The 11,283-nt window shown below is 42.2% G+C and overlaps 1 protein-coding gene across 1 annotated transcript in view; it reads right to left on the bottom strand.

Moving 5' to 3' along the window:
* Positions 1-5,596: 5,596 nt before the first annotated feature.
* The window catches only part of COG4 (component of oligomeric golgi complex 4), a 74,189-nt gene continuing 68,502 nt past the window's right edge, over positions 5,597-11,283 (bottom strand). The window contains exon 19 of the mRNA XM_068108775.2: positions 5,597-6,808. Coding sequence (XP_067964876.1) covers positions 6,674-6,808 — 135 coding nt within the window. The 3' untranslated portion in view covers positions 5,597-6,673. The remainder of the gene's footprint in view (positions 6,809-11,283) is intronic.

Here is an 11,283-nt window from a genome sequence, read left to right as displayed (position 1 = left end):
TGTGGCTAAAGAATCATAACCAAGCGTCACTATTCTGTTATTAATTTAAGGTATTTATTCATTAGCAGATTTTTTTGATTCATTAACAGATTTTTTTATTTATTCATTAGCAGATTTTTTTTATTACTATTCATTAGTGCATTTACATTGATCTATTAGTCGATTTTTACCTGCGACATGCCACAGGTCTACATCAGCTTCATGTTTCTGTTGGAGTTCTTGTTGCTGGTCGATTTTTGAAATGTGCACTTATTGGTCGGCAAGCTGCCGGGCCACACCAACATCTGTTGCTTTGACTCCACCCACCATAGCACCAAGACAAAATGTCATGGCTGGCATCTTGGTTTTCTGGTGGGCCTAATACATTAGGCCTCTGCTAATTATACAGTTTGGGTCGAGTGTTAAATTATTAATAAGGTGTAATCAAGCCTGTACGCACCTCCCTAAAAAAATAGCATTACATAATTTTTCAACGGCCCCACATGCGCATTCATTCATTAAATACACATTTCCCAATTGGCTGTGTTTTACCGGATTTTTATTCTATCGTTCTTTTTATTCTATATTTTTATTCAGTTGTTCTGGCCTGCAAGTTACTGGATTTTTATTCTATCGTTCTTTTTATTATTTTTATTCTATATTTTTATTCAGGTGTTCTGGCCTACAAATTACCGGATTTTTATTCTATCGTTCTTTTTATTCTATATTTTTATTCAAGTGTTCTGGCCAACAAGTTACTGGATTTTTATTCTATCGTTCTTTTTATTATTTTTATTCTATATTTTTATTCAGGTGTTCTGGCCTACAAGTTACCGGATTTTTATTCTATCGTTCTTTTTATTATTTTTATTCTATATTTTTATTCAGGTGTTCTGGCCTACAAGTTACCGGAATTTTATTCTATCGTTCTTTTTATTATTTTTATTCTATATTTTTATTCAGGTGTTCTGTCTACAAGTTACCCGATTTTTAAAGCCAATTCACTTGCGCTTAATGGCAAAGTCCCATCCCTGTAATGACGTAATTGATATTGAAGCAAACCATGAAAACCCTTGGAGATGAATTGGATAACACCTTCAACAGCAAGGATGAGGGAATCGAGTGGACAGAGGAGATGAAAAACATATTTTGTGTTGCAGGTTTGTGACCACAGCAGTCATTCTTGTTTTCAATAGAAAAATTCGTTTTATTATTCATTAGGAATTTACATCGATCCATTAGTCTATTTATTTTTATTATTTTGCTAATTCATTTTTATTCATTAATAGATTTGTTTTAAATTCATTTGCAGATTTACATGTATTCATGTCTACTTATTTTTATTCATTAGGCAATTTATTTATTTATCCATGAAACAATTTTTTTTTTAAATTCATTGGTGGATTTATTTATTCTGAGAAGATTTCTTTTTATTCATCAATGGATTTCCATTTATCCATTGGTCGATTTATTTTTATTCATTGGCAGATTAAAAAAAAATCTTTAGTGGATTACATTTATCCATTACTCGATTTAATTTCTATTGTTTAGTATCCAATTTTAGCTTTATTCATCGGTGGATTTACATTTATCCATTGGTCGATTTATTTTTTATTCATTTGCCGATTTAACAAAAATATTCATTTGTGGATTTTATTTTGTTTAATGAGCTGATTTTTATTATTCATGAATGTATTTATTGTTATTTATTAGCCGATTCTTTTTTAATTTACTATTCATTAGCCGATTTATATTTTATTTCATGAGCTGATTTATATTATTATTAATGAATGGGACTTTTTTATTATTCATTAGCAGATTTACATTTATCGATTAGACTTTTTAATATCCCTAGCCACACTTTTTTTTTTTAATTCATGAGCGGATTTACATTTATCCATAAGTCGATTTTTTTTTTTTATTCATTAGCCAACATTTTTCTTTTTATTATTCATTAGCGGGTTTTTAATTATATTTCAAGAGCCAATTTTTATTATTATTCATGAATGGATTTTTTAAGATATAGTTATTAATTAGCCGATTTATATTTATTGTCTTTTAAAAAAAAATTCATTAGGCAAATTTGTTTTTTTTATTCATTAGCGGATTTACATTTATCCATTAGTCGACTTATTTTTTATTCATTAGCCAACTTTTTTCTTTTTATTATTCATTCGCGGATTTTTAATTTTATTTAATGAGCCAATTTTTATTATTACTCATGAATGGATTTTTAAAATTATTGTTATTAATTAGTGGACTTACATTTATTTATGTCTTTTTTTTAAAATTCATAGGCCAAATGTGTTTTTTTATTCATTAGCTGATTTACATTTATCCATTAGTCGATTTTTAAAATATATTCAATAGCAGATTTTTTTTTTCTTTCATTAGCCGATTTACATTTTCCATATTCATCGATTTAATTTTAATTCATTCGCCGATTTGTTTTTATTCATGAGCAGATTTACATTTATCCATTAGTCGATTTATTTTTATTCATTAACTGATTGTTTTTAATGTCATGAGCCTATTTTTATTTATTTATTTATGAGTAAATTTATTTTTATTTATTAGATTTAGTGATCGCTGCATTTTCACTGCTGTTTCTCTCATATTTTCATCAACAAATTACTTTGCAGATTTCATGCTGGTAATTCACCGAATGGGTTTTTGTTGCCATTATAAAATTATTAACATTGTAGAAATGAATCTTTGTATATTTTTGCCTTTGATGGATGTTCATATAACTTGGTGTTTTGGCAAACTCTTCCATCATTTCACATTTTATTTATTTTTGACTGGTCTACGGCTTCACTTGACAATATGAAAAATTGGAAACGTGATGCGTATTGTGTAAAAGGTAATTATGATACGAGGGTATGCAATATCTCTTCATCTCTTATTTATATGAATGCTCTCACCAATGAAATTGAATGCTGGACTTTCAGATTTCCTGGACAATTTATTGAAGTACCATATATGATATGTATAGGAGAGAGTTTTCAAATTCATGCAATTTCCTTCGCATTTTCAGAGCATACAAGATACTTTGCCGAAGTGCAGGCATGATACCAGCCATTGTTTAGAGTAATCCTCGAATCTCCATGATGCAGAATTTTAGCCTGTGATTTCCCTGCTAGGTTTTATACCTCTGTTTAAAGAAATAAACAAGTCATTTCACTTTGTAGCAAAAATATAAACCATGTAGATTTTCAAGAGGAATGCTTTGATCCTCGAGATGGGAAGAGAATTTGGCACGTTACATGACTTTTGCATCTGGTGAGGTGAAGTATTGCTTTCAATATATATTCATACTGCAACAACTCATAACCACCTTTTTATCAGTAATTATAATTGAAAATGTTAAGACTATGCCATTGTTTTTATTTTGTTTCTCGGAATCACAGCTTTGATCCATTGTGCTTGTATTACATATGGCTGGTGTGGATCTGTAGCAACCCACCTGAAATGCTGGAATATCTGAGTGCTTATTTTGACACCTCAATGATCTCATGGGCTTTTGAACTTTATTTGTCACATCGATTTGGCAATGACGACTTTGCTGTGCTCATCGGAAAAATCTGTAAAAGTATCGACTTCTTTGCTCCCAACAGAATATTTATTGTTTGAAAGAAAAAATACTGTATTACTTGGCTGTTATGTGCTGTTGTGATGTTTATGCAAATATGTAATGCAAGATGCATCTACCATTATTTATTAGAGCATAATAAACAACAAAAAACGTTATTTTGGTGTTGGTGAATCTTTCTGTGAGTGATTTTATGAACCCTCAATCAATGAAATGCACCATATTCTTGACAAAGCTTCAGTGCTGTCAAAAATTAAAACTCTTGGCATGGCCTGTGTTGAGTGTTCTGGCCCGCGTTGAGTGTTCTGGCCTGTTCCGGGTGTTCTGGCCTGTTCCGGGTGTTCTGGCCTGTTCCGGGTGTTCTGGCCTGTTCCGGGTGTTCTGGCCTGTTCCGGGTGTTCTGGCCTGTTCCGGGTGTTCTGGCCTGTTCCGGGTGTTCTGGCCTGTTCCGGGTGTTCTGGCCTGTTTTTTTTTTTGTTTTTTTTGTATACAAGATCGAGGCTCGTGAAGGAGCGAACATTTATCACACAGAAAGACAAACCGACAAACCGACACATAACCGACAAACCGACACATAAAACAAAAAGCATCGGGAGCGGTAGACAAGATGGGGAGAGAGGGGGAAGGACACAAACACAACATTTGAGAGAAGGAACCGAGAGACATGGAGACATCGAGAGAACTGTGGGAGGGAGAGGGCTTTGGGGGGGAGGCATGGGAAAGGGGGTGGGAGAGGCATAAAACATATGGACACTGCCAGGACTACCAGGAAAGAAGTTGGAATTACAAACAAGGTGGATCTGGGGTGAATTAGTGGGGGTAGAAAAGATCAAGGTTTTGGATGGGGGAAGATAAGAGATGGTGGTGAACAGCTGTTTTAAAGACCTGGAGGGAGGAGTGGGATTGAAGGGAGTGTGGGAGTTTGTTCCAGAGGCGGGAGAAAAGAGGAATGAAGGAGTGAAGGTGAGCAGAGAGCCGAGATTTTGGCAGTTTAACCATCAGAGGCTTGCTGGCAGATCTTGTGCGACCTGTAGGAATATTTGGGGGACAGAGCACAGAGAGAGCTGGGGGAGCAAGGCCGGAGAGGAGTCGGTAGAAGACAGAAAGACCACCTACCTGCCTGCGGTGAGTGAGTGAAAGGCCCTCAGAGATAGCTTCATCGCGGGAGATTCCAATGATTCTGAAAGCTTTGGTTTCAACAGCGAAAGATACTTGTTCCGGATGTTCTGGCCTGTTCCGGGTGTTCTGGCCTGTTCCGGGTGTTCTGGCCTGTTCCGGGTGTTCTGGCCTGTTCCGGGTGTTCTGGCCTGTTCCGGGTGTTCTGGCCTGTTCTGACCTGTTCCGGGTGTTCTGGCCTGTTCCGGGTGTTCTGGCCTGTTCCGGGTGTTCTGGCCTGTTCCGGGTGTTCTGGCCTGTTCCGGGTGTTCTGGCCTGTTCCGGGTGTTCTGGCCTGTTCCGGGTGTTCTGGCCTGTTCCGGGTGTTCTGGCCTGTTCCGGGTGTTCTGGCCTGTGCCGGAATCAAGGTCATGCCAAATTGTCCTTACCCCTCCACCCTCGCCCCATGTCCTTGACTGGTGATGTGGAAATTCCTTTACTCGATATATGTGATCGACAATTCTCAGATATGTTGATTAAGATACGTGAAGCAGTGGATGTCCACACTTACAAAGATGATGTGATTAAGAATCCAACCAACTATGACAGCCAGTGAGGCTGAAACATCCATATCCTTGCCATGAGGTGGGGGTGGGTGGAATGCCATTTCCACAAAGCCTTCTAAAGCTTATGCTAGGCTGACTTGTACTGCAGGAACAGTGCAGTAGTTGGCAGTTCTATCTCTCATAGACTGCCATAATAATATAAGCCTGAAGTTGCATTTTTAACATTTTGAGAGAAAATATACTGCATGTTGTCTATGATAATGAACTCCCATTGCAGTGTACTCACAAACAGGTGGCCTGCCATTCATGACGGATGATCATAAAGTTAAAATAATCTTCAGTAAACAAACAAGGAAAGACTTCATTTTATATAATTTAAGGATTTATTTAAACCAAAAGGTAAGTTCCATAGGGTATCTATTAAAACCTTGTGGTACTTGAAACCTCGGTATAGTATGATGATCACCACAATCTCTGGTGTCCACATTCCTGACCCACTCACTATCCAACAATAAATTCATTTTAATTAACAAAATAAAATTTTAAATCATCCAACACTGATCAAGACTGGCAGGATGGCCGAGACTCATAGAGGTACGCACACTCACCTCTAAGCTATCTGGCCTGGGTTAGAATCCCGACCCAGCTATAAACTGTCATCCCAGGGTTCCACAGGCAGGGGGATTCATCAATGAGTGTGCCGTCCCTCGGATGGACGTTAAACTGGGGGTCCTGTCATTGCCGGCACAGTGAACAAATTCCAAATTCCCGTCCCCTAACTCCGATGATAGCCAGTGACAGTTGGGAAGGCAATGACAAATCACCCAGTATAACCATTCCCCATAAACTGCGTCGGCGGCACCGACTCTCTGTAACAGAGTATGGTACCTCAGAATTAGTATCAAATACTGATCAAGACTCTTCCAATTAATCTTCAAATCAATTTTAATAATCATTAAAAACTGAGAAAATAAGGAAAGGTTTGAATAAGATTCTTAAGTTGTAATTTAAATGTACAGAATTTACAAGACAACTCTTTCAAACCTTGACATCCCCAAACCACTGACCCAACTACCACTCCCAACATAATGTGTACATGAGCCCACACGGCGAGACATGGCTGCAGAAAGAACTGTTGAGGATACAAAAAGGGAAGAACAGATGCAGAAGTGGAGGGGAGAAAATAAGAATTGTGGAGAAAGGAAAAATTCACAAGACTCAAGTAAAGAGCAACCAGGAAGTGAGAGAGAAATATGTTGATGAAGTGGAAAATGAGTGGAGTCAGACAAGTTTACAATTGCACCAACTAGTATAAACAAATACACCAAGGATCAAGAAGAACTAACAAGTGCCAGATGTGGGCAAGAACAAATGTTCTCAAGCAGGTGTGCAGACGTGGACAGTTCCACCGAACTTCCAAAAGGCTTTCGGCCGACGGTTCCTAAAGCCGTAGCCGTTTGATGTCATCACTGCGGAAGTCGCAGCGAAGGGCGAGAACCTTTCGTACCTCACTCGGTGAAAGGCGCCAGGTGAGCGGGCCAGAGTTCGGCCCCCAGTAGTCCAGAATTTCACTCACCTGAAAAAGAAAAGAAACAAAACCCAGACATTATAAATACCATTAGGACACTTAGGAATGCTGCAGATACATCATGGAGCTGTCCATGTGCTCTCATTTGAGCTGGGCAACTTCCTGTTGTTGAAACAGCCAGGCCCATCAATGTAAGGCAAGCTAGTTGAGTGACCCTCGATGTTTATTTTATTTCCGCAAATTTTATTGGAAGCAAGTCAATTTCACTTGTATTTTGAAACATCTGTGTTACATAGTACCGAAGGTGTGGATGAAAATGATTGCCATGGTGATGTCTGAAGTGGGAATTACGCAGTGCCGACACATTTGGAAATATATATATATATATATATATATATATATATATATATATATATATATATATATATATATATATATATATATAAACAATAAACATTAAGCAGAGTAGCCCATCTGCTACCATAAGTCTGTGGACATGAACGACCCCACGGTGTCTTTTGTGAAGAGTAGGTGAGTTATCGACAGCACTCAGAACTATTACAAATTCCTGCTCAAATCTGCGCCAGTACACAGTCAGGCCTGGACAGCTGGTTTGTGAAAGACTTGGGCTACAATTAAATATTCGCTTGGCAGGTAAGTGTTGAGATATTATTGATGTTTTAGTTACCCATCTGTTGTCCTATTTTATACTAGCAGAAGTACCCGGCATTTCCGGGCGGGGGGAGGAGGAGTGGAGGGGGAAGAGGAGGGGAGGGGAACGGGGGGGAGGGGGAGGGGGAGGGGGGGGGGGTAGGGGGAGGGGGAGGGGGGGAAGGGGATGGGGGTGGGAAGAGGAACAGGGGGGAGGGGGAAGGGGAAGGGGGGAGGGGGAGGGGAAGGGGGGAGGGGAAGGGGGGAGGGGAGGGGAAGGGGGGAGGGGGAGGGGAAGGGGGGAGGGGAGGGTGTGGGGGTGCCCAGGGGAAGAAGGGCCCCTCCCCCCTGCCCTCCCTTACCCCTCCGGCTCTCCCAGGGTCAAACTCGGTATCATTGTGAGCGCACGGTTCAGCCCTTCAAGAAAAAGTTTATTTTGTAAAAATCGAACCACGCGTTAAAAAGATATGACTGGTTGTGTTCGCCGGCAGGTCGGCACTCGAATCGGCTCGCGATAAAATCCAACACGTCCTTTGTCGGGGTCGTCTGAACCAACCACGGGGCCTAGAAGGCTGGGACCGGTCTCAAAGGTTAGGTCTCGATCATATCTCGTAATGCTGGAAGCTGCACGTCTCTGTGATAATCTTGTGGACCATGACAAGAGATCGTGCGAGTCGCTCGCAACGGCTTCAAGCACTTCCGCATTCGACCATTTCATGAACGCCATACGCCCCGCCCATCAAAGCGCGTACGTATTAAACGAACGTACAGTGGCCCATGTTTCGATTCCCTCCCTCTTCTGCTAGCGCTTCTGCGCTAATTTTAAAACCCGAAGTTTTTTAAAATTTAAGGTGTGCTGTAGTTGCTCTGAGACGCACTGATTCCGAATATGCCTTTGGTTTTTCTCTGCGATGAGTAGTTCTCGAGTTATAAGAGGACAAACAAACAAACATACTTTACTGCTTTATATATATAGATGATTGTCTCTTTTTATTCTTTACTAGCAAAAGTACCCGGCGTTGCCGAGTAACAATGATTCGCTTCCTGACGGGAATATGAAGAGGAGAGGATGGAGGGGGAGGGGAAGGGAGAGGGAGGAGAGAGGGAAGGGGGAGGAGCAGGGAGGATAGAGAGAAGGGAAGGAGGGTGGAGCGAGGAAGCGGGGGAGTGGGGAGGGAAGCCTCACCACACACACATCGCTACGCTATAAACTCCGGAAGGGAGGCGGAGCAAGGAGAAGGGGGTGGGAGCAAGGAGAAGGGGGGGGGGGAGCAAGGAGCAGGGGGGGGGAGCAAGGAGAAGGGGGGGGCAAGGAGAAGGGGGGGGGGGAGCAAGGAGAAGGGGGGGGAGCAAGGAGAAGGGGGGGGGGCAAGGAGAAGGGGGGGGGGAGCAAGGAGAAGGGGGGGGGGGGAGCGAGGAGAAGGGGGGGGGGGAGCGAGAGTGTGTGGAAAGAGTGCACACTTTATTAGGAGGGAAGAGAGGGGGGGAGGGAAGAGAGGGGGGGAGGGAAGAGAGGGGGGGAGGGAAGAGAGGGGGGAGGGAAGAGAGGGGGGGAGGGAAGAGAGGGGGGAGGGAAGAGAGGGGGGAGGGAAGAGAGGGGGGGAGGGAAGAGAGGGGGGAGGGGAAGAGAGGGGGGGAGGGAAGAGAGGGGGGGAGGGAAGAGAGGGGGGGAGGGAAGAGAGGGGGGAGGGAAGAGAGGGGGGGAGGGAAGAGAGGGGGGAGGGAAGAGAGGGGGGAGGGAAGAGAGGGGGGAGGGGGGAGGGAAGAGAGGGGGGAGGGGGGAGGGAAGAGAGGGGGGAGGGGGGAGGGAAGAGAGGGGGGAGGGGGGAGGGAAGAGAAGGGGGAGGGAAGAGAAGGGGGAGGGAAGAGAGGGGGGTAGGAGGGAGGAGAGAGGGGTGGTGGGGGGGGGGGGGTGGCATAGAAAAGGATGTTGGTGAAGGGGAGTTAGTGAGGGGGAATTAGCAAAGAGGGGGAATTAGCAAAGAGAATGATAGGTATGATGGCCGGAGACTCAACCTGAGCCAGATTAAAACATTTAAGCTGCGGAATTGAGCCCAGCAGCAGTTCTCACTGCTAAAAAGCATTCATTTGTTCTTCGGAGGGGGAATTGTGTTCATCTGTGGACAGCACAGATGAAGTACACCAAACACAAAAACGGCAACCACAAAGATTTACCTTTAAATAGTCTTCTATAAATGTGAAAATCAAGCAGCAAATCAGCGTAATGTGGAAACCACTGAGAGCAGACAAAATGTCGACTTTACATTTGCAATGAAACCGTTCGACATGGCGGACGTTTGATACTTTGATTTGAGTTCCAAGCACGACGTTTGTTTTGTTGATTTTTTAAAAAAGTATATTTTTGTAGGTACATTAATAAACCTATCTATTAATGCAAAGAAAGTATATCACACAAAAATGTTAGTCAATAAAAAATGGATACGTAAAAACAAAAAGGGAGCTCTGTCTACTGTAACGCCATGGCTTGCAAAAGCAGCCTGAATAGTGTTCACCAAGTGGTGGTTAATAATCTTCAAAAAGGGTGTTATGACACACCCAAACACCCAGTTTTCATCACTGCAATCTGTTGGAGGTCCAGGTGTGTGCATGTAAAGTTTGGGGCCACTAGGTTTCATGGTTTTGGAGTTGTGGAGGGGACAGACGGATGGACACTGCCTTATTGTTATAGATGTCTGTTTCTTCTGTAAGTCATTACAAACCCGTCGCTCAGGAAACTTCTATGATATAAAACTGCCCTCGATGCAGTCTTCATGGATTCGTTTTAACCTGTGCCCATCCATCTGTAGGAAGTAATGGAAAAATGATCTAACATGCTTCACTTAATGGAAGAACCTGGATGTTTCAAGGAAGTCTAGAAAGTCAAATCCAAGGATGTATTGGTGGTCTCTGTTGAACCAGTGTCCCAAACATGGTGTTTGTGCAGCAATTGTTGGTGTTATTGTTGAATAGCCCCAGACAGTTCTCTCAACCAAGCCCGCGGCACGGAGACAGCCGATCGATCTCGCAGGAGCGACCCAGAGATCCCCCACATCCAGGATGGTGTACCCCCCGCCTCACGAAGTCAGGGCCACGGCAGAGTTAGAGAGAGAAAGAGAAAGAAAGAAAGAGGGCCAGTCCATAGGGATCGATCGGCACTCTGACCGGGACAGTGCTGCCCTGACGAATCCGGGCAGCAAGGAAGAATGAGGAAGATTTGGCCCGACTTGTGTTGGGGGGGGGGGGGGGGGGTAGAACCACCGCGAAGAGGCATCCCCCATAGTTGTTGTGTAGCAGTAATTAAAATAGATAGCATTGTACTAACTAATATGTACTTATTTTGTGCCTCATATTAATTAAGTACATATTATAACTAGAGAATTCAAAGAACACGATACCCCATGCAGTGTTACTACAATTTTAATAAAATAATGATTTTAACGATCATTAAAAAAATTCAGAAGTATCGTGTTATTGTAGTCCAGAAGTCCCGAACACCACCTTATACATCACCCCATTGAAGCTTCCTGTTTGAAGTACAGTCCTACAAAACTGGAGGTTTTTGGAAGTATTATGACGACGAGCTGTGTTCTACAGTCTCCAAATATGTAATTAAATTTTAATAAAATAAAGATTGTAAAAGTCATATAAATAAATTATTTCCGGGTTTTAACTGCCAATTTCCGCAGTGTCCATTCCATCACCATAACAAATGTTTGTCGGCGTAGGCAAAACTAGAGCGGCACTCGATAGAGAGCATACCTCCGCCAGACTGAACAATTGACGGTTTGTATCCCACTGATAGGCCAGATCCGGATTCGGATCTTCACCAAAATCGAATTGATTAGTCCTCGTCACCTAACCAACCTGTCCAC

This window comes from Myxine glutinosa, chromosome 2 (genome assembly GCF_964187855.1).
Source record: "Myxine glutinosa chromosome 2, kmMyxGlut1.1, whole genome shotgun sequence".
NCBI lineage: Eukaryota > Metazoa > Chordata > Myxini > Myxiniformes > Myxinidae > Myxine > Myxine glutinosa.
Note: the sequence above shows the minus strand (reverse complement) of the source record. Positions and strands in the feature narration are given on the sequence as shown.